The sequence below is a fragment of the Colius striatus genome, chromosome 15, assembly GCF_028858725.1.
Source record: "Colius striatus isolate bColStr4 chromosome 15, bColStr4.1.hap1, whole genome shotgun sequence".
NCBI classification, from domain to species: Eukaryota; Metazoa; Chordata; class Aves; order Coliiformes; family Coliidae; genus Colius; species Colius striatus.
The window spans coordinates 15,277,433-15,301,130 of NC_084773.1; the positions used below are offsets into that span (position 1 = coordinate 15,277,433).

The following is a 23,698-nucleotide window of genomic DNA, read 5'->3' on the forward strand; positions in this document are numbered from 1 at the left end:
ATGAAGTTACACCTTCAACAGCCCTTGCTTTTCATGCTCAGAGACAGGGCCCTAAGTGTATTTATCCTCAAGTGAAAGCCCGTTCTGCAGAATTTAATTGGATATATTCTAAAATATCAGTTTGTTTCTTCACCAATAAACCAGAAAGCCACTCACATGTTTATTTGAATGAGGGATTTAGCAAGTATTAAATGCTCTCCTCTTAGCTACAATTCCAGGCCAGGATTTAAGTATCTGTGTTACAAGACGAATTTGAGTTTTAACCACAGTAAGCACATTCTAAAAATGGAATAATCAATTCCATGTGCAAATCTCTGCCCTGCCAGTAACCCTCCTGACCCAAATACAACTGATGCTCTGACCCACGTGTGATGGTCTCCTTGCTTACAGAAAAAGAAGCCAGAAAGCCAAGAAGGAAAACACTCCTCAATTTCTGCAGTTTTCAGCTGAGCCCCCTCACAGGACAGACTGACAGAGAGGATGAACTCTGAGACCACTTGCAAAGGCCACTTTGCACACACGCAGCACACTTCGCACAGCATTTACATACTGATGCAAACCCTAACGCTGCTTCACGCGGCTGCAAAATGAGAGGATTCCAGCAGATCTGGCAAAACACTTCAGCCACTGCTTAACTTCCAGCTCAATGGGGCTATTCATGAGCCCAGCACAGACTCCAGCCCTTCCCACACCGAGCCGGTGCTGAGCCCTTTTCCTGGCTGCAATCTGGAGTTCCCGGCAGGAGATATTTTCACCTCTGCCCTCTGGATTCATCTCCTCTCTTTGTGCTGGGGGTGATGCAACAGACCAAAAAAAAAAAAGGAAAGGAAAAGAAAAGAAAAGCAAAAGACAAGGCAAATCACACAGAATGCAATGACTTTGATTTGTTCTCAGTGTTGGCCTGAGGCAGCCATGGTTCAGCACAAGTCATGGGCAGCAAAGGATGGTGTTGCTGATCCCAGCCTGGCTCACCTTTACAGATGCAGTAGTACTAGTGTTTTGTATATTCCTGGGACACCATTCATACAGAAAATACTGAAATTAACCTTATGCCACGTATGGAGTTATCGTTTTATGACATGCTTTTTATTTCCTTAAGAGAAAAAGAAGAATTTCAGCTTTTTACATCCAGTGAATCAAACTCCTCATAATTATGGCTGCTGGTTTCCATGGTAACGAGGATCCAACTGTCTTATGTGAAATAAAAAAAAGAATAGCTCTACTCCAGCTGACAGTGTGGCCTGTGCACTGCAAGCCCACCAAGGGATGCTGATGCAGACATGCTGGAGCTCAGCAGCGCTTGGGGCAGATCCACCTTGTCAGAGGAGGGATGCACACCAAAACACTCCATCTCTGTCTGTCCAAAGTCATTGATGTGGATAAGAGGTAGACACTGATTTCTCCAGCCTCCCAGCTGGTGCCTGGGTGCCTTTGCCCCAGCACATCACCACTGTTCTTTCTGCAAGGGTAGCATTGCCCACACCCTGCCCCAAGGGTTACAGCCTCCTCTGTGATGACTTCACCTCTAATAACAACTTCGGGGCCTCGTGGACTCCAGAGGAAAATAAACTGAAGTTATTTTTTCCTTTCACAGTGCTCTTATTTTAAGAATTTGATGTGGGTGTAAAAGAAAAAGGGACACACCTATCGTAGCTGGAATAAAGCACTGTGGGTATGATGTGACTCTGGCAAGCATGGAGGTGGATCACACGAGTATCTGCGTCGACTTTCTAAGGCAGTAATTTGCCTGGGCCAGGCTTCCATAACAGATGTTGCCATTTATGTATGTCATTTTGTGTTGCTTTTTCAAATATATGAGAAGAAAAAATTCCCTCAGCAATATAATCTCATCAGCACGCTGGCACCGCTCTGCACATACAGGTCTGTGATACTGAAGATGTACACAAGGCAGGCTGCTGGTGTGGACAGGTCACTGCCCACCTGCCAAGGAGGCAGGTCTCCAGAGCCCCAGCACCACTGCAGACCTCAGGTTGGGGTGAAGGAAGGGGATTTTAGCATAAGTGGTTGATAACGGACCACGCGGGTATCGGCATCACATCGTGTGCAGCCTGCCATGAACCCCACAACAGCCACGTGCCATGGGAAATCAATGCTGGCATTGACTTTCTCCATCAGCTGGTAGCAGGTAACAATGACATCACCTGAGCCTGATTTGATTTCACAAATCAATAGAGAGTCCTTAAGAAGGGAGATGGCTGGAAAAGGCTTTGTGTGTGGATTGCCATGGGGAAAAAGGGGAATTTTCTGTTATAATTTCAATGCTGATGTTTCAAACAAAAGCTCTTTATACTTTTTTTTGTCCTCCTTTCTTGGAGACATTGTGGCAGGGAACATGTGGCTTTCCCAGGTTGGGCATAGGGGAGGCAGCTTCTCCCTCAGAGCAGCTATGTGTCCCCAGGGACCGAGGGTGGAAGAAACAGAATAAAAATAGAAGCTTGCTACAAAAAGCCACCACTTTTGAACCATGACCTGGGCACCTGGAAAGTAGAGACGACTGAAAGCCCACAAACCACTTCTATAAAATATGGACCTGGTTATTTTCTGAGTGGCTTCTCCCTCTCCTTCTGCTTCTGGCAGCCCAAGTGTCAAAGCCTGTCTAGACATAGCTCAAGGGACACTGGCTGAGAGGATGGCTCCTCTCACCCTCAGCTAGACTTTGTGCACCTCACATCATCTGCAGGAAGCTCTTGACCTCCCATCTGTCACCAAAGTTTGGGAGATCATTTCTAATCAAAGCACCATAGACTCACACAGCCCTTGTTATATTGTGCTCCAATGCTAGACGTCAGACCAGAGTTGTTCCTACAGTCAAAAAGCCTGGTTACACCCACAAACCATCCATGCTACAGGATGCCTCTTGAAAAGCACAAAATTACTTGCATAACATTGGACAAGGGGTTGTTCACTTGTGCTGAAGAATGCCTGCAGTTTCTAAACACTTTCCAAGAAAAAACTTCATTTTTTTCACTTCACTTTCAATGAAAAAGCTTTTTCCCTGTCAATTGGAATTCCTAATTACAGATAAACTGATGAGAGAACCAGTTCAGCTGTAGCAAATCTGTGACTGATACTGTACAGATAGGACTTCCATGTGCTACTTTGAGAAGAAACAACGGCTATCAGAGTGAACCTGTGCTGGCACAGACCTATGAGCAGCCTGGGAAGGTCTCTCCCTCTCATCCCTCTGCCCACATGCAGCCTGAGGATGGTGTGACCTCACTGAAGGAAGCTAAATGGGTTCAAAGCACTCCAGGTAAGGTGGTCCCTCAGGCAGGGGCACGGAGCCTCGGCAACTGATGCTGCAGATGCCAGAAATTCGCAGGGATTCAAAGGGAGAACAGACAACTCACGGGATAGAAAATCACCTGAGGCTACTGAATACCTAGAAATCATGCTTGGCTTAGAAAGTTCCCAAGCTGGAAATGCTTTGGGTGTGGGAAAGTATTGGAGAGATGCTCACGCTGCTCTCTTCTTCCCAGTGCTGCCACAAATCCTCCTGTTTCCCTGACTCATCTGCTTCTCTCTACTCTCAGGTTGTGCTCAGCTTCACATTCCAACAACCAGAGCATCTCACAAACCACCAAATTACCGTTTGCTTGTCTGTTTTTCCAGTAGAAAGAATAGAAACACTACATTTGAGGAGTCATCCCTTTTGCTTCCAGACACTAGACAGACCTGTTTTTCTCCCCCCCCCCAAGCTTTAGCAGGTTATGAGCACCAAAGAAGTTTTGCCAAGGAAGTTTGTCAGCCTAAGCCTAACGTTAAATAAAGCTCAAACTCACGGGACACTCTCCATAAACCCAGCAGGGACATAGCGTGGCACGAGGCATTTGCAAAATCCACTTCAGAAACTCACAGAGGTGCTTACAAAGATCTCTACCCCGACCAAAGTGATTCATATTTTTCACAAGTGAGTAATTTGCTTACTAGGAAAGAAACAAATTTAATTTTTAATTTGATCTCCATCAAAACAATATTTTCTTGTTGCTATGACAGCTGAAAGCAAAACTTCTTACCTCGGCGACAGCGAATGGCACTGCCGCACAGTTCCCAGCGGCAGCAGCTCGGGCAGGAAACGCAGCCATGTGCATCATTTTTGGCTCTCAAGTGTCTTTGATTTGATGGGGATTTTTAAAAAGAACATGCTGAAGCCAAGGATCAGAAAGGCTCTCTGGAGAGGGTGAGAGGAAATAGCTACAAAACACGGGAGTCTTGCAATGCCTGTGGGATGGGGGTATGCCAAAGGCCTGGCGATTCTTCCAGGGACCCCTCCATCTCTAGGGACTATCTGTCCTCCACCTTCACCCAAGCTGCACCTCTAATTCAAGATGCACAACACTGGGAGGGGAACAAAAAAAAAAGACATCTGCTGACCATCAGTAGATATGGCAAGAGTCCAACCACAATAACAGAAAGGGCTTAAATACATAACCGTTTCTTTTCCTTACACTCCTCCTCCATGGCTACCAGCCTCACAGTACTGAAGAAGTGCCCTGATGAATAAATATCTTCTTTCTCTTAGCAACAGTCAAGGTTTTCTTCCCTTGCTCAAAGAAACACATCTCAAGCTAACACAGACAATTTAAACAGCAATAAATATAGGACGAGGGTGTAATCTAAACCCGCTGAAATGCAAATCACACTTTTTAGCCTGGGTTATTTTAAAGCACAAACAGAGCTGCCAATGATCTGTAGAAAGAGCACAGAGAGGGCTGGAGGGGAAAGGAAAAATGCAGCAAGATTTTAGGGGAGGACAGAAAGATACTGTCCATTCCTCCTGAGCAAAGCCCAAGCCAGGAACAGCAGTAATACCCCGATGTTTGTCTTTGGCCTTTAGAACAATTTGAGTTTCTGCAGCAGACTTCTCTGTCTACAAACTGCAAAGGTCGCAGATAGTCAAAAATCTGTTAAATGCATAACCCCAGTGCACAGCAAACATATTCTTTTCACAGCTCTATTCCTTTAACAGTTCATTTAAGTCGTCTGCCTTGCATTTTTCCATTTGGTGTTGGGAAAATGTTTTCTTTCACCTGGCGTTGAGCCCGATTCAACAGAAGAAGAAAGCCCTCCCCGTTTCCATGGGGCCCTGCAGTATATATAAGACACTGGGTTAACTTTACCCTTAACTGGGGAACTTTTGGCTTTGTCACTAGGTACTTCATCTCCTTTTGCCCAGGCTCTTTTCCTCCCATTGCCATCTAGAGGATGAACTAATCTTTTGGTGGCTCACACCACTCTTTCCCTGATGCTACCAGCAAGGGCAACCCTCTACCACCACCCTTCCTACTCCAAGCATCGACAGCACCACCATGACTTGGTGCCCATGTGAGCCTTCTCCAAGCCTTGGTTCCAAAGAAAGCAAACCTCTGCTGCCCCCATTTCAGTAAAGCATTGTGAAATGCAGGTCTAGGTGCAGTTTTTGGTGACATCTCATTGCACTTCTTCCACCAAGAGAAATACTCTCAATTTCCATAGGAATGACAATGCGCTGAGCTAGAGCACAGAGCACAGCCTGGTTTCTACCCAAAACTAAACAAAGCCAAATATCGCTAACTGCAAACCAAAACCATGGTGTGGTCCTGCTGGTAATGCACTGCCAAGGGTAGTGGAAAGCCCATCAGTTCCAGGGGAAAATCAGGCTCTTTGAGAAGCCTGGCTCCCGGGGATATGGGGAGGGGATGGCAGGGAGATGGTGATGGAGCCAGGCAGCTCCAACATACCCGGATTTTATTTCTCTAGAGACACAGAGAGATAACAGTGTTTGGTTCTTGCTGTCTTTTTTTTTTTCAGCTGGTAAAAAACTAAGAGACTGTTTCAATTGTATTTATTTATTTGTTTTTAAAGTGGAGCTGCAGCTGAGGAAGCCCAGCTCCCCAGTTGACACTGTGTACCACCACGTCCCCTTCTTCACCCTCTTCTATCCTAATGATGGAACCTATCAGGTGCTTTTCTCCAAGTAGCTGTCAGTTTCAGAGAAGTCCTCTCCTCAGTGACAAACCAAGATCTGATTCCCGTCTCACTCACCGTCAGGACAAGGCACTGCTCTGTGACACACGTCACAAGGCAACGCTGCAGGGATTTGTAGCTAAAACAACTCAGTAGAATGACGCTGGCTGAGCCAACTGAGAATTGGGCTGCTTCATGTTTATCTATAATATGTAGATATGTAAATCCCTAAGCCTGAAGTAAAATAATTTAGAAGCTCCAGCTATAAAAGATCTGCTCCCAAATCCTCATCGCTTTTCAATCCCAGTCTCCAACACATTATATTCTTTCTGCATTTAATGCGCCCTTAAGGTGGGGATTAGGTAGGCATTTGATTATGTCTTTTATGTTTATAGCAATTCATTTCCAAAGCTTTACAAACTTTAATTAAATGCTACATTTTTACCACCTCACCCTGAATTGAGAGAGAGAGGTGGAGAAATATCTGTCCTCAACCAAAATTTACATTTCTAAAGCACCTTCTTCTGCACAAGCACCTTGGGGCTAACTGCATAAAATCATCCTGAGCTGCCTTAAGATGTATCAGGGCAGACATCAAAGCAGCTCTAATACCGAGCCTCACGCAGACCTGCAGACAGCTGAGATCACTACGTTCGCAAGCAAGAAATAAAACGGCTCCTGCCAAAACCAACCAGTGATCCCCTCAAAAGGTGGCCGTGGGGGAAGAGGGAGCGGCAGCCAAACTCCAGCAGCATAAAACCAACCCTGTCCTTAGAGAAAGCTCACAGGAAGGAGCCCAGCAGCCAAAAGCTTGGTGGTTGGCACAGCACTTCATCCAGCTCCACAGACTACTGGTTTGAGCATCGTTATCCATGACAGGAGACACTGTCACATTCCCACAAAGCTGAAGGGGAGCTGAAGTTCCCCATTGAGGAGGAGAGCACAGCCAGCTCCCAGCAGCTGAGAAGGACCAAACCATGTCCAAAAGCAAACTCCCTTAACCATACAGACTTTCAGTGACTGGGAAATACCATGCCACTTCCTTAACATCTGGATCCTTCTCAAAAGTGGTTGCAGCCAGGGTCACCCCATCCCTGGCTCAGCAAAAGGCCACACACCAACATGCATCACCTCTGCAGTCGTTTCACAGAGGGGATACAGTCCAAAATTTGCCTCTGCTCGGTATTTAGGAGCTGAGAGATTGGATCAGAAGCCAAATTTTCACTGCAGGTTGGAAATCAGGAATTTGCTCCATTTTAAAGCCTGGGTGCAGCAGAAGCCATTCTCAGGGTCATTCTCTCGACTGTCAGATCAAAAAGACACAGGTCTCATAAGATTAGCTGAGCTCTGCAGCTTTGCCCTTTGGGGCCAAGACAGAAGAATGATATCAAATTTTTATCAGCTAAGAAATTCAAGCCTAGCTTGAACACCACCACATCTCTGCAGTCTATCAGAACAAATTCAAACTGCACAAGGAGAATACTAACAAGGTTTAGTTAAAAAATCTCAGAGGTTGGGTAGCATCAAGGTCAAAACTGCAGACGCTCCTGTGTACAGATATATAAAGTGCCGAAGCAGTAGCAAGATCTCTGTTTTCTGCTTCCTTGCAACTCCTTGCTTGTCCTTTCAACAATACAAAGGGGTTCAGCATCCAAGGGATGCTGTGCTTCCTTTGCTGCCTCCCCATCCTATGGGCTTCAAGGCAGCACAGGATGATGCACGAAATCCACCCAAGCTCCCTATATCACACCCCACTTAAAGCTCTTCAGACAGCTTGGAGGGGGGCTAAATCATTGACCAGCCTTGTGCTTTCCATCTGCACTGGGCTGAAACTGCAGTCGTTGGGTTACTGTGGTTAGAAAGGCTGTGTGTGCACAGCACTGTCCCACTGCTGCAAACTCCTCCATTGCTCAAATCCTAATGGCTTAACTTTTCCTGGATTCATTGCACAAAGGCATTTCCCAGCGAGAATCACAGTCCAGTCAAATTTCAGCCTTCTAGCTGCAGTTGTTGCCATCCAAGAGCATTAAGAAGCTGTAAAGCTGTATTTTTACCTTGCCTAAAATGCCCTGCAAAGGCCAGACAGTTTTTATGCAAAGGCTGTCATCACAGGTCTCAGACTGAAGATCACTTTCCAAGTCCCTGGGAAATTCATGGCACATCTCCCAGTGACTTCCCCAGGGCCAAGATTTCACCCTAAACTTGGAAGAACTCAGGCCAAAAAGAAAGCTTAGACAGTTACTGCATGCACTCGGAGCAAGCAGCTGGAGCAGAAAGCCGGTGCTTAACAGTGCGAGCAGCCCTGCAAAGTTTTACAAGACACAACCCTCATGTTAGAGGATCCATTTCTTTCTTCATAAAATATATTGGGCCTTTCCACAAACTCTTTTTATTGGTCCATTTGGCTACTCACTCCTTTTATGAACTACTCAAGTTGCCTGATCATCTGGAAAAGCCCAGGAAGAGGGCTGACACGAACCACAACGACATGCCAGCCATCAGTAACAACCTTCTCTGCTACCACGGCTTGGGCACCATGAAGGAAAGCAAGGAAGAGAAAAGCCAGCAGGCAGGGCCAGCTGGATTTCATCACCTAAAAGGAACCACAAACCATCTTTTCACCCTGTTTCTTCTCACTGCCTACAAGGTTTTGGAACAGCAAAGGTGACAGAAATACCCCTAGCCCAGGTGCCTTTCAACCTCAGCCCAAAGTCTGCTTGGCAGCAAACAAGCAGTTAAGACTGGGATTTTTTTTTTACCAGCCTTCTACATCTCTTCCATGGGGGTCCTTTAATAGATGCATTTAAAGAGCAGTCTTGCACGGAGGTCCACACGCTAATATAACAACATATTTTAACTGTGTATTTAAGTAGTTTCATTTCTATTGACATTGGCTAAGGTGAGTCCTAAGGCTCGCTGGTCTCTGCCCACGAGCACAGTCTTTCAAGCTACACGTTGCCAAATCTCCTTTAGCAACAACGAGCTCCTGCAAAACATTTCATAACCATCATTTCCCAAGGAGCCGGGTGCCTGAAGAACTCTGTGCCAAGGCCAGTGCTTCACAGCACGGTCAGTGCTCAACACAGAGCAGCAAAGCCTTGCCAGAGAGGAACAGCCAAGCAGCACAGGCAGAAACACTCCTGGCTCCATGAATCTGCTCCTGGCCAAAAACCTGCAGCCTAGGCTCTGGTGTCACATCTTGCCAGATGCAGGAGCATCTAACTGGTGGTGGCAGCACCAGGCTGTCCCCATCCCTCCAAAACTGCAACACAGGAATCGCTGTAACGGGACAAAACACCCCCTCCCAGCGCCCAGCTCCAGAGAGACCTCCAGAAAAGCAATTATCCAGGCACAGCAGCAGAACAGCATTTTTATCCCAGTGAGGAGGTGCTTTACAGCACGCAGGCTGACTTGTACCCTCGAAATTATTCACATATTTCATGTCTTAGCTGCACACCAAGATCTTGTGAAATGACCAGGCAAAGGTGAACGCTGCTGGCAACAATCCCATGGAGAGGCTGCTTTAAGCCCTATAACAAGCAGCACTGCTGCCCTTCCAAATAGCAGGGGCTATTTTAAAAATCCTTACTATTGTAATCTTGGATTACTCCCTACCACCCAAATCCATTTCATCTTAATTAGTGCCCATTATTATAAGGCCTCTCCAGCATTTCCATATTTCTCTGATCATTACAGTCCACAGATACTCAGTAGCAAAATCCACCCAGCCATGTATTTTGCATAAACTGGTTATCTTCAACCACATGCCCTCTCACTCCTGTTACTAGCCCCATATTTTATACAACAGTGTTGACACATCCCTTCCAAAAGCATTGCTTGGAGAGATTTAGACTAAGCCCAATCAAAGTAGCTTGTTGAGGGAGACAGAGGAAATAATTCCCCTCGAGTTAATAACAAAACGCCATCTTACAGTTTCACCAGGAACCAAACCACACTGCCCAAAGTGTGGCACAAAGTCCAGCTGCCCTGAATATTTTAACAGCAAAGCCAAAAGCCGAGTATGGACTTGGCATTGGAGTTCTTTATTCTCTCTTAAAAGAAACACAAGTTGCTCTAAGGGTTCAAGGAGAATTGTCTGTGCAATTAGCTATAGGGGGTGGAAAAAAAGAAGAGACAAAAGTCCACTTCTGTTGGAAAAGTGTTATCATGCAGGTGAGCCCCTAGTCTGCATGGTTGGCTCTGAACAATGAAGCACACATCTCCATGCCTGCAGGATGAGGTCCCTCACTAGCAGCTGGCACTTCGTTTTCCTACTAAGAATGCTTCAGCCACTGTCCAGCTCCTGACACCTCACACCTCGGGCCACTGCTGCTTTCTACTCCATCCACCAATTTTAGTATTTTAAGTGTCCTTACAAGAATCATCTGAAAGACTCTTGCTAACTCCACCAGCTTTGGTGCTGCCAGGAGTGAGACCGCAGCACTGAAAACTCCAGCATCCAGCCCCAAGATGTGCTGCTCCTTTTCTAGATGGAAGGACTCCTAACTCCACACATCCCGATACTACCTGTCTTTCAAGACTTTTCCTTGACTTGGGGTAGTTCCCAATATCATGTCTCCAGACTCTGTGTCTTTGCAAGGAAGATGAATACTGCAGCCCTTCACCAGTCGGGGCCTCTTTACTTTCCCTTCTCAGCATGCCTCAGTCCCTTCCAAAGCAGAGCCTAACGCCAGGCTGAGCATTAATCAACACAACGTGCACTTCATCCAACTTCAGCAACCACTAAGAGTATTTAAGTTTTATATTATGTGCAGGGATTATTTATATATATATATATATATATATATATATATATATATATATATATGCCACCCTGTGTCTTTTTTTTATATACACTCACACACATACATAAAGCAAACACATACACACACACAGAGTATTTCATTTCTGCTAAATATCACTGAAGCAGAGGGATTTTTTTCCCCTCCAAGGCAGCCCTGAGCAGCAGTGATGCCGGGTGCCCTCTGCTGTACACACACACAAATGCTTCTTTGTTTTAAAAAGATTTGGTAATTTAAAAAATATATCTGTTTTTAACTTTACTTTGGACAGTATATCTATTAAAATTACCTTTGATGGTTCTGAGTGCAACACACAGCACTAATGCCACCTGATTTCGCCTGTCGGACTGAAAGATTCGTGTCTCCTAGAGGTTGTATCAGCAGAAAGTAAATAGGCTGGGCTGGAACTACATGGGTTACAGTGGGAAAATGTTTTATTTATACGTTGGAAAATGGCAAAGGAAAAATCAGAACAAACAATATAGCTTTATTATTCAGGCATTTATCAGATAGCCTTCACACTTCAGCAAATCACATGTCTATTAAGGGTACAAGCTGGAAGTATCACATGGCAACACGAAATCATTTTTCTTTTGTAGAGCAGCATTGTTCTTGCTACTGGAAGATAATATTAAAACATATTCAAATATATGCATTTGAAAGCCCTACATCTTGTAATAAATTATCCACTTGATATTAAAATATCCAAGCTATACACTGCACAAACCAGACTTAAGAACATTAACTTTTATTATCTTCTCAAGTCATAGCTCTTCTCGAATCTAACATTTAAAGGGGCTGCATTTCCAGCACATGGCCTTTATGGCTCCAAATGCAGATTTAATATTGCATGGGCACTGCTCCATGATGAACAACCCCATTTCTTTGGCAGGCAAGAAGAAAAAGGGAATCAGCTTTGTCCCTGCCCCACTGACACTTCTTCAAATATTGCATAATCTTAAGCAAAAGCCTGACTTCTGTAGAGTTGTGAGGTTTGCAAAAACGGGGATTAAATTGTCTGCAAAGAGTTGGGCCAGGTTATGAGACAAGCCCCATAGTATCTCTGCAAAGGTGTCCACTTCCACCCAAGAAGATGGGTCAAGGACCAACCAGGTTCTTCCCCACAGAGCAAACCCTGCCACGACAACTCAGGGAGGATGGAACAATTGTTATTGGCACCACAATGTGTTTTTCCCCCTCTGCTTCATACTCCCACGGGAGGAGATGTCTTTTTTTAACCTGTCTCTTTGCAGTTCTGCAAGCAGGGCCCATCTGCTCTGCAAAGCTCCATGGGCACACCTACACGCTGCCCTGGAAGGGCAGGAGGGGGTCAGTGGGGTTGGAGCACCCACAGGTGCAGTCTCCAGGGATGCCCAGGTTCCCAGGTGCTGCCACACAGAGCCACCCCATCCCCACTGATGAGCTGGCTGCCGACTGGCACGGCCACACTGGCACAACTGGTTCCCCATCCCTCCCAGTGACTCACTGTAAAACCTCTCAATTTCCAGCATTTGTATTTGCTTCACAGCTTGGATTTCCTACAGAAGGCAGTACCCAGGAAAACAAACCTCCGCTTATGTCCTCCCGTACATGTGTTCACATGAAGCTGATCAAAAATACTCCTCTCTTTTTTTTTTTTTAATTAAATCTTTTACCAGCATTTTTTTCCCCCAAGAAAATGTCGGTATTTTTTTATAACTTTTCATCTTGCTATTCTCAGGGATTCTTGTCCTAGATTCCCCATCTTGGTTGAAGGCCAAGCATCGCTAGCTGAGCCAGAGGGAATATAAAAGCATCTTTCTAAGACGCTATAGAAAGGAAGAAGAATTGGACCCTGGGAGCCAATTCGCTTTCATGCCTTAGGTATTTAAGGATCAAACACGCATTTGTGAGCAGACAGAAGGTAAAAAGGTGGCTTTGAGACTTTACGGCGTCTAAAGAAGCCTCTGAAAGCATCTTTTTAACAACTGGAGTGCAAGAGGAAACCAGGAGCAGCAGTGCAGCCCAGAGTGTGGCTGTCAAGCCCCTGGGGACAGGCAGTGGAGAGGACAGGTCACTCCTGATAGCACCATGGGCACAGAGCGCTTGCAACCCCTGCTCCGCTTCCAAAGCAAACAGCTGAAGGCAAGGCAACAGGAACCACCCAAGACACACTGGGGAGGTTTCCTATGGTTACTGCTGCCATGGAAATTTTTTTTTTTTGTTGGCTTGATCTAAATAATATCTGACTCCTCAGCTGCAGTACACTGCCTGCAAGGTTGGGCTGGATCCTTAGACCTGCATATCGATACTGGGGTGAGACTGCATTGAGCACCAGCCATCTCTGTGCTAGCTCAGGACCATCTTCAAAGCTGCTCAGGGCTTTCCTCCCAGCTCCCCCGGGGCCTGTGGCTTGGTTTCAAGCAGAAAGAAAGTGGGGGAGGGTGGGGGAGATGGGGAGGACATCTTTTTACTAATTGCTTACAGCTGTGGCCAAGCAGCTCTCATTTTGGCTGCCAGGAGCTGCAGCCGGTGGGGAACACGCTGGAGCGAGGGCTCCCGCTCTCCCTGATGGGCTGTGGAGCAACAGAAACCCCTTGTAGGGAAAGGGACTCTCCTCCATCCATCCATCCATCCACAGGCTCTGCACAGGGATTTTAATAATTATACTTATACACTTTGCTTATCAGCAAGAGCAGCCATTATGTCTTTTATCACCGCGGCGGCAGCATCTGCACGAGGGCAATTTGATAGGGGATGAAATATTTGCTGCGATGGCTGAGGACAAAGTGCTTCCCTCCGCGGTAAGAATAATAATTGTAATACTTAGCTCTTCAAGTGTTAAGCTCTGGCATCAGGGCCCTGCAGAGAGCAAAAAGCCACACACAGGGAAAGAAAGGGCCTCTCCAGCAGCAGAGAGGAGCACCCTGAATTTTATACACACCTCAGCCCCAGCATTAGTGAACCCGAGAAAGGATGCGGCCATCAGCCGTCTTGGGGCTGCACTGATGCACACCAGGAGCCTGCAAGGACACGACAGCCCACGAGAAAAAGGCTCTTTAGAGTCATGCTCAAGAGGCTTAGCCCAAAATTAGTTTTCCTTGCATCAGACAATTCTGCTAATGTTACAAATTCCTCCAACATTAGATAGTGACCGCAGAGATGCTATGTGTGCGGGGCAGAGTCCCCAGCCCGGCTTCCCCCCGCCACGGGTGAGGGATTATTCATTGGAGAAAAAGGCAAATATCCAAATGAGCATCACAAATTGCAAAATCGTCTGCCAAAGGTCTCGCCTGACACCACCAGCCATCCTTAAGCTCGGTGATAGACTTACAAGCCAGACAATGAAACGCAATTGATTCTTTGAAGGCTGACTCAGTGGTGTAATAAGGATGGATTACTGGGGAGGGGGAAGAATGTCTTTGGGAAAAAAAAAAAAGATTACAGATTGACTTTTTAAAGGCAAACAGAAAGCAAACAAATCCCAAGAAAAACTCTTGAAAGCACTGAACAGCTCTCTAGAGAAGAGAGCAACAAAGAGGAGGGCAGTGCGCTGCAACCCAGGCCCCTTTGGCTGAGGATCTCGGGTACCACCCTTTATCCACCCCATTCAGCTTTCCTTCCAAATTGGTGGCTGGGAGCTTTTTCTTTCATGCTGCACTCATGTCAAAGGCTTGTTGTAAAGCCTCTATTAAAGGAGCAAGAGGTTTCCCTCCCCACTGAACACGTGCCGCAAGTCCTGGGTCGGAGATCACAGCCGCATGCAGCACCACCAGGGCTCTGCGGGACACGTCCTGGGAGGAGAGCAGACTCTGCACTCCTGTGGAGCCAGCAAGGAGAATCAAGAGAGTTCCAGCTATGATAGGGCAGCAAAACTCAATAAGCAGATAGAGCAGGGATGACAGTCCATCTTTGTGTGCCTTGGGACCGATGTGACTCTTCATCTCCCATCGACTCCCTCTTATCAGCTCAGCAGAGACTTCAATATCAGATTTAACCCATTACCCTGGGTTTGGGAGGATGCACAGGAAGCTCAAGACCTTACATATCCAGCAGCACTGAGCTGTTAAATCAGTTCACCACATCCCACTAAATGACAGCCTACATGGCACACAAATCTATAACCGCAGCCCCTGGCTCCGACAGCTATCTGCTTGAAAGAGACCACCAGTGCAAGCCAATCTGTCCCCCTTATCAGTTTTAAGGGTCTGTCTCAGGCAATTCCACCCCGAAACATTTCACGAGGGAGCTGTGCTTTGCCAGTTTCAGGCAGCACAGTCCCATGGCCGAGGCACCAGGAAAGCACTTCCCAAACACTGTTCTGCCTTCAGGATAGCAAACCCCACTGGCTCACACCTAGCAGGCAACAGTTCACTCTTTGCATACCAAGAAGGAGCTGTAGTTATTTAAAAAAAAAAAACTCAGTACAAAAAAAAAGACCATCCAAAACCCCTACTTTTAAAAAGATTTTAGTCTAGGAGTAAAATAATCACATAAAGTCAGAACTGAGTGTTTGTCCACTCCGCTCTCTCCATCATCCGGGTTGTCACTCCAGAAACAGGATAAGCCCCCAAACCCACCCAAAACCTGCAACAGCTTATTAGTGACTTTTCACTCCATTCATAAAACTGAAGTTGTATGAGGCTGCTTCAAAACAGGCAGAAAAGGTACCCACCCTGCTCTTTCTCTAGGAGAAATCCTGCTTTTTTGGCTCTGCTGGCTGTTCAGCTGCGATGGAAAGGGGCAGAGCTCGGCTGCAGAGCAACTCCAGTTACAGCAGCTGCAGACTAGGGCTCTGTGTTCAGCTGAAATTTAATCAAGAAGTGTCTCAAAGTCCTTTGAGTTCTTGCAATACAATCCTGAGTGGCTTGTAAAGGACTTCAAACAGGCTCCCCAGGCTTGCCCGGAAACAAGTACATACCTCACCTGCTCTTTTGTACATCGCATACAAAAAAATTGAAGAACTTATTTTAGGCTTTTTGCCAGGGACAACACTGCCTCCAATATTGTAATGCTCTGTTAAAGTGGATATGGTGTCTCACAGCCAAGACAAACAGGATATCTTATCAGTCTCGGCTGTTTTAAGTGCTGTTTCAGCAACAGGGCATAAAGATGGGGAAGGGAAGGGCCAAAAAAATTGGTTGGGAATCCCTGAAATGCCTTGTCCCAGGGCAGCACAAAACTGATCCCTACACTACAACCCAACCAGGCTTCCATTCTGATGGTCTGGGTAACCCCTTGGCAGAGACACTGTAGGAACAGTGGCAGCAGCATGAGTCATTGCTAGTTACCCTTATCTTTCTCTGCTGCCACTGGCCTTGAAAACTCAATGAAAAAGTAGACCTTGATTTTTCAAACGCTTACACACATCCATAATCTTGCAGGTGTGAGTAAATAGGACAGCTGAAGCCATTTATGCCAAGCAAAGTGCACACTCCAGCATCCTCCTGAGCTGAGCTCCAGCATGCACAGCAGCTGGTCATCCCCAGTCACCCCGGGCACAGAGGCTGAAGGACACTGACCTTGTCAATGAGTAACCTGAGAAGGAATGCTTATCCTTTCTGAACTGCTCACCACAAAGAAAAAAACCTCACCAAAACCCCAACCAAAAAAAACCCACAACACTGAAAACAAGATAATGACACCAACACTTTCATAAAACACTTTAAAAATCAGGAAACAAAAGCCACCAGCATCCTCAGGAGAACTCCTGCCCACCCCTGGAGACAGGCACAGGTGCCCCTGGGGACTGCAGCTTGTTTGGCTTCTCTGCAGCCCCTCAAGGGCTTACCTCCAGAGCAGAGAGATGGGCTGAGTTTTGCCTATTTCAGCAGGTTCCCCACTGCAAAATGAAAAATCTGCTAATCCCCCCCGGGCCCAGCCCAGCATACATCTCAACAGAAAGCATTGCTATCCTCACATCTCCAAAGCCTTTCAAAGAAACATGCAAACAAGTGTGGAATATCTGAATCCTAAAGGGGAGAGAGGCACAAAGCATTTATTCATGAAAGGGAAAAGCTTGGAGCGTGTGTGTGAAAGATGCATAACCTATGAAAAATGCTGAAAACATATGGAAGCAATAATCTGTACTACTTTTTTTATGGAAAGTAGAAACAAATGCTTCAGAATTCAGTGTTATTCGTTCACGTGCTGCCTTACAAATATTATTGTTTCAGTGCTCTGGATGAGGCACCAGGCGTCAAACTGGAGACCCAAACATGCTCCGGGATGCATGTAAGAGCCTGCTGGGATGGCCCTCCTGCAGGCAGGCCCAGTGCCAGGAGAATACAGATTGAGGCTGCAAACACACAGAGAGTTCCTCATTGCTCGGCACACACGAGCAGGTAATGTCCAGAGGACTGGACAAACACACCAAGAAAACAAACAGCCACTGCCACTAGCAACTCCCTGCCTATGGGCAACAAAGCAGAGAAGGGAGTTGCAGAGCGACCTATCCACCATCACCCAGCAACCTCAAACACCACTGGGCTTGTGGTCAACCACCTCATTTATCAGGTCACCACCTGACACACGTGGCTTTTTCCTTGCTGGTGGGTTTCTGTGATTCAGTGATCAAGCACAAGCCTGTGGACTGATCTTTTGTATCATCTGGGATCTCTGGGAGGTCTCACTTGAGAAGCTGAAAAGTTTGTCCTTGCAGATGCTCCCAGATCCAACAAGGCCAGATGAGATCAGACTTCTGTGAGACTGGCCACAATAGATTATAGTGAGATGTTATGGAAACAAATAAACACTCAAAAAAAAACTTGTATGCACCAAAACTTCACAAATTAATATATAATATTACTGAGGATTGTCAGCAGTCATCTAAATTTGCCTTGGAAGGTAAGCATCAGGCACCATGTGCTGACAAACACACTGCTGATATTAAGGTTGTGACATGTAACAGCAATATCTAAAGAGAAGCAGATCTCATCCCCAACCAAATGTGATTTCAAGGGACAAAGATTACTCAGCATAGGTAAGGAAAAAGAGACTCCAAGAAAAGACATAAAACAACCTCACACTGAAACTAAAACTCCAGCAAGCCAGCATTTGTCTTTGTCATATTTATTACTGTTACTTAAATGCTTCTGCAAACCAGAACCATAACTATGGCAACACAGACTTCTCCAAAGGTTTTCAGACACTATTTTTAAAATTATCTTATCTGCCACAGCATCTTGAATGCCTTCCCTCTGAAATCAGCTGCCTCTGCAGGCTTTGCAAGCCAGGTGGTACATCCCCCCTCCTCAAACCAGAGCTCAAATACTGCCTTGAGATTTAGGTGTCCTGCATCTATGGTTTTAGATGGTGTGTTTGGAGAGGGGAACAGCAAGGTCTGTTGAATTGCAAGAGTATCCATCGCTTTTTTGCAAGGCTTTCTAAAGCAGCAAACAAACCCTGCCTCTGTGTGCTAAACACATGCCAATCTCCCAACACCAAGGATCCACTCTTTTAAATACAGCACTAAGGCTGTCATTTTAATTTGCCCAGAGTAAATCCAAAATTAGTTCTTTACAGTAGGCTTAATAGCAGCAAAAGCCACTTGCTCCCTTCCTGGAGCTGCCAACCATTTGTCACCTTTAAGGTTTGCATATTCACGCTAATTGCACTTGGACTAGGTTATAAATTCCCTTCCCTCCTCCTGGACCACCTCCCTTGAAGGCTTTTCTCTGCAAGACATTATGCAAAAGACACTCCTAATGGCTATTCATTCACCAAACTCCACTGACAGCTTTATTTAATGCCAAAGCTTGTTAACAAGCTGAATGGCACACAGTTTAATGTAATGCAGATCTGATTAGAAAACAGCAACGGGGCTCCTAAGGAGTTGAGAGATTTTTATTGAATTTGATTTCACTTTTTCCACACAAAGCCACCCTTTCAAGTATCGACCTGTATTAATGAGGATTTGGTTATGTACACCCAATTTCCATCCTCCAGACCGCAGCCCACACAGATGAAACTTGCAATCCTTATGTACCTTACTGACAACCTACCATAAAAGAAAGCTAAGAGATGAGGGGAAGGAGTCATTCTGCTGTTCAGGCCTTGAGAAACTGGGGGCTACACTGGTTATAGTTTAATAGCTGTGTCCTTGCGGACTTCATGCCCAAGGATGATGGAATTCAATCTTCAGTCTTTTCAAACAAACCACTTACTTTCTCCACTTTGGGGCTAAATGATTAAAACTGAAAACTGAATTTCTGCCTTACAAAAGGCAGATGTGTGCAGCACATAGGAGGTGTGAGAGCAGGTAAGATACGGGCAACGGGCTCCAGTTTAACCGTGTCTGTAGTACAAGGCGTTTTCAATTCTTTGCTTCCCCCAACATCATATCAAACATGCTGACTCTTCTAGAGCATAATTCAGCCACTATCTTCAATTTGAGGTGATAATTTCAAATTAAGAAGAAGAATGAAGAAGATTCGAAAAAACAAACTCTAAAGCCAGGGACATTTTTTAATGACTTAGCAATCCCCTTTCATCTTCTTTTTGCACACCACCTACAGAGAGCAGCTTTATTCTGAAAACAAAACAGTTCTGCAGAACACCATTTATTTTTGAGTGGTTTCCCTGGCACAGGCAGTATGTGTGTGCTTCCAGGAATGATGAATTCCACCAACAGCCAAAGCCATCTTCTCATCTGAGAAAAGTGGCTTTTAAGGAAAGTATGGGCACGGAAATCTTTGGCATCTAAGAAAGCAATTTGCCTGTGTGATGGAGTAGCTGCACAGATCACACCTAAAAATCACAGGTAACTAGAGAATGCATAGTCCTGCATAATTATTTAAATGACAATGCCTGCATCAGCAATAGTTTCAGTGTCTGAAAGCTCATGAAGTTCTTTCCCTCTCCCTTAAGCATATCACTGGTTCTCATCTTCAAAGCAAAAAAAAGGTCCCATTTACATTTATCAGCAAAACTCTGCTATTAAAGGATTATAGAAAGGCTTACAGACCTCTAGTGGTTCATTGATCTGGGTTTGTACCCTTAATCTGCAGATCTCCTTGCAAACCCTTGCTTTCTTCCCATCTCCTTCTGCACATGAAGGCATCCGTGAGCATCCCCAGCAGGAGCCGGCTCACTGCCTCCTGCACAGAGAGCTCCTCAACATGGTTTTGACCTACAAAACTACTATTAATAATTAGCCTGCTTACACATCCCTGGTATTAATAGACCACTGGCTAGTAAAAAATGAATGCCCTTCCTCTCTCTGGTGTTCCAGCAAATAGGTTGCTTGCCTTTCTTTTAATTGCCTAATTACTCTTATATCAAGGCAATTAAACATGAACATCTGCAGGGGGGCCATTGGCTTGTCCAGCCCCTGGTGTTACTTGGTGTAAAGTCTAACCTGGCCTTGCATGCCTGCTCAACGAGATGCAAACCAGAGCACAGGAGCTGCAAGCAATGTCTCTGGGGGGCTGAGCCCCACCTGTACCCAAAGGGTTCCCCATCATCCTCCTGCCCTTCCTTCCTGAGAAAGAGCTGCTGGAACAATCCACGAGGCTTTAGCCAAAATCCTTCCTAGTGTCTGGGGTCCCTCAGCCAAGAGACAGCTATGGGTGGTCCTTGTGGGCTGGAGCCTCCTGCTCCACCTCCTCCTTCATGTGGGGTTTTGCAGGATCTGGCACAAGAAGCAGAATGTGCTGGTGCAAAGGGCACAACCTGAACAGAGCTGTGACACCACTCTCACCTGACACTCCTTGAGTAGCTGAGTGCCTCTTCTGCTGCGCCACTTAGCCTTTGATGGAATCCTATCACGATTCACTTAATTCTTCAAAAGCCACCAGATGATTGCACATGTAGTCATAACCAAACACACACCACAGCACCTCCTAAGGGACTTAGGAGCAGAGGAGAAAGAGTTTTGGTGACCTCAGCTTTTCTCATCCTTCATTTGAAAGTTCTCCTTGACACTTGGAAGTATTATAAAGTGGCTCTGCGAAACCTAGGACAGCTCAGGACAGCATTTACAAGACCTGAAAATAAGACAACTTGAGGTGACCTTATAAATCTATTAACATACACACACGTGGCAAATTCAGATCATTGGGAGGGTGTCAGGAGACCACAGCACCTGCAGCCCAGAAGGAAGGGACACCTTCACCTTCTGAAAGTCTGAGGTGGGACACGGTGCACGTGGATGTGTCAGCAACCACAGTGAGCCCTGCCTGCTGCTGCACATCCCTTGAGGCAGACTTCAGCCCACGGACCACATCCCTCAGCACCATGGTGCGAGTGCCACCAAGAATGATGATTTGCAAGGCTGAAGCTTAAGATATAACTCGAAGGGAATAAATCAATCCTCGCTCTGAACCTGCACCTTAACCTGCTGAGATGGGGCTCTGAGAAGTACGACGGAAGCTGGGAGGAACAAGAAGCACAGCAGATGCTGGAGAACTGTATACACTACAAAATAAGGTTAAAAGGTTGTCAAGGGCTCCCTGGCCTACTAAGTCTGTGCACCAGCTCCCACAGCCCACAGCCTTGATTTAATATTGCCAAGTCCCAGATTGCCTATGAGTACAAACTCATTTCCAGGCAGCACAAGGTAGGGAGGGGAGAAGGGGCTGATCCGGCACAAGGTCAGGGCTCTCCATGCCTTAGAGGCACCAGCACTGTCGCTTTTGTAAAGAGAAACAACAGAAACAGACAAAAATACTTGTTCATTCCTTCACACACCCCATCCTTTTCAAAAGCAAAATCTCTGCTTGGCATGAGCTGAGAGGGAATAAATCCCACCATGGGGTCACGGAGGGAGTTTCACACAGTGGTTCGGAACCCTGAACCCTTTCAGCTCCTGTCTTCCCTGCCCGCCCCAAGCTGTCCCCCCTCAACCCAGGGCAGCTGTGGCCGCCGGCACGGCCCGGGGCAGCCAGATGAGCCTCTGAGAGCATCGGGAGAGGAGCGGCTGCGAGACGGTAATTAGCAAACCAGTTATCCCAGTGCCGGGTCCGGATCGTGCTGCGCCCCGCACCAGCGCTTGCATGGGCTGCCCGGAGGGGCTGGCAAACCCACCCGTGTCCCGACAACGTGTTGAAGACTAACATGAGTGTTCCCCAAAAAGCCACATTTGCACCCCAGATACAGAGGGAGCTGGGAGGGAGCGACGAAACCCTGGGAAGGGAGAGCCCGAGGTGAGCCCTCGGAGCAGGGCGGGGGACCGGGGGTCTCGCCGGGCCTTACCTCCACTTGTGCAGGGCGAAGCCGGGGCACTGGTCCCCGCAGGAGGCACACGGTTGTCCCCGCTCCGGCTCCCCCGACGCCGTCAGCTGCAACGAACCGCATTAGTCAGTTTCAGCCACCCCCCCACCGCGGGACAAGACGGGAACGGCGGGGTGCTCGGGATCAGGAGGCACGTAGCCAGAGATGGGGGCACGCCCGGGAGAAAGGGGGTACCCGAGGATAAAAGGGACTCCGTGGGAAAAAGGGGCAGGGGAGGGAACACGGCGCGGATGAGGGACGGGACGCACCGGGAGAAGAGGGCGCTTGGGGATGGAGCGGGGGAACGGACGGACACGGGCACTGCATCGGGGCGCGGGCGGCGGGACGGAGCCACAGGTTGGAGCGGAGCGGGGCTGGAGGGGAAGCCCGAAACGTGCCACCCCCACACAGCCCCCAGCACTCACCGACCGGCCGGAGAGCCGCTTGCGGGAGCCGCGGCCGAACATGGCAGCCCCGCGGAGCCCGGCGGAGCCCAGCCCGAGTGCGCGGCAGCGGCCGCCCCGGCCCCGCGGCCGCCCCTCCGCCGCGCTCCCGCCCCCTCGGCCCGCCCCTCGGCCCGCCAGGCACCGCCCCGGGAGAGCCCGGCCCCCCCGCCTCGCTTCTTATGCCCGGCCGCCCCTCCGCCCCGCCCCGCCCCGCCTCGGCCCGGGCCGGTGGCTCCTGCCGCTTGACTGCAGCTGTCATCACTCCGCTTCAGAGTTAACGAGCCTCCGCGGGCTCTTCTGGGCGCTGGCTGTTGTCCCGCCGCGCTCGGACAGCCTCACGCTCCGGAACACTGGCCTTCACAGAATCGTTTGTGTTGGAAAAGACCCTTAAGTTCATCGAGTCCAACCACTCACTTCACATTGCCAAGCCCACCACTAAACCATGGCCCTGAGCACATCGTCTAGACCCACTACCCCCCAATAAGCTCCAGAAGAGCGGAGGTGGGATTCTGCAGCGCTGAAGGGGCACTGGCTGTAGCTACAGCTCTTGAGCATGTTGCTTTTTACAGGTATAGGCAAAGACAGCGAGCAAAGGACCCAAGTTCCTGCTGGGCTTCTGCCCCTCTCCTCCCAGGGCACCGGTTAATCCATGGACATCTGGCACAAGGCAGAGGAGAATGAAGCATGGGGAGAAGGGGGAGCAGGAAGCATACTTCACAGAGCACAGGGGGCTTTGGAAACTTGTCCCCAGTGGGAATGGAGCAGCTTCACCATTAGCATTTCACAGCTTCACCCCATGGCTGTTTGAAGATGCTCTCAGCTCCTTCCCCTCTCCCCCTGTTTCTTTGTTCCTTTGCCTTGCTGCTTCACAGCTGCTTAAAAACCCTAATGCTTTGACAATTCACCCTCCCCTTCAGTTCTCATTTTTGTCAATTTTTCACTTCTATCTTCCTCTCTAGGAGGCTGAAACGAGACTGGGAGCTGTGTGGTCGCCTTTTGAAGAGTCTCAGGACAAAAGTTTCAGGGAGACTTTCCCTCTTTCTTCCCATAAACGTTGGGCTCTCTTAAAAAAAGAGAAAAATTAATCCAAAGCCCAACAAACAGGGAATTTTACCATGGAGAAAATGTTCTGTTTCATGGGCTTTTGTCTTGTCAGTAGGAAAATACTGACATTCCTCCCTGCTCTGTTTTTTTCTACAGTTGCTATTTTTACCCTTCCAAAACCCACCATTTCTCCTTTCTGCTAAATTTCCTAATAGTTTTCCTTCTTGGTTTCTCTCTCAGTTTCCAGCT

General features: G+C 47.3%; 1 protein-coding gene across 1 annotated transcript in view; it reads right to left on the reverse strand.

Moving 5' to 3' along the window:
* Nucleotides 1-22,453, reverse strand: part of PRICKLE2 (prickle planar cell polarity protein 2) — a 102,663-nt gene extending 80,210 nt beyond the window's left edge. The window contains exons 1-2 of the mRNA XM_062008175.1: nucleotides 22,385-22,453; nucleotides 21,942-22,027 (exon numbers count right to left, since the gene is read on the reverse strand). Of these exons, the coding sequence (XP_061864159.1) occupies nucleotides 21,942-22,027; nucleotides 22,385-22,426 (128 nt within the window). The 5' untranslated portion in view covers nucleotides 22,427-22,453. The remainder of the gene's footprint in view (nucleotides 1-21,941; nucleotides 22,028-22,384) is intronic.
* Nucleotides 22,454-23,698: the final 1,245 nt, after the last annotated feature.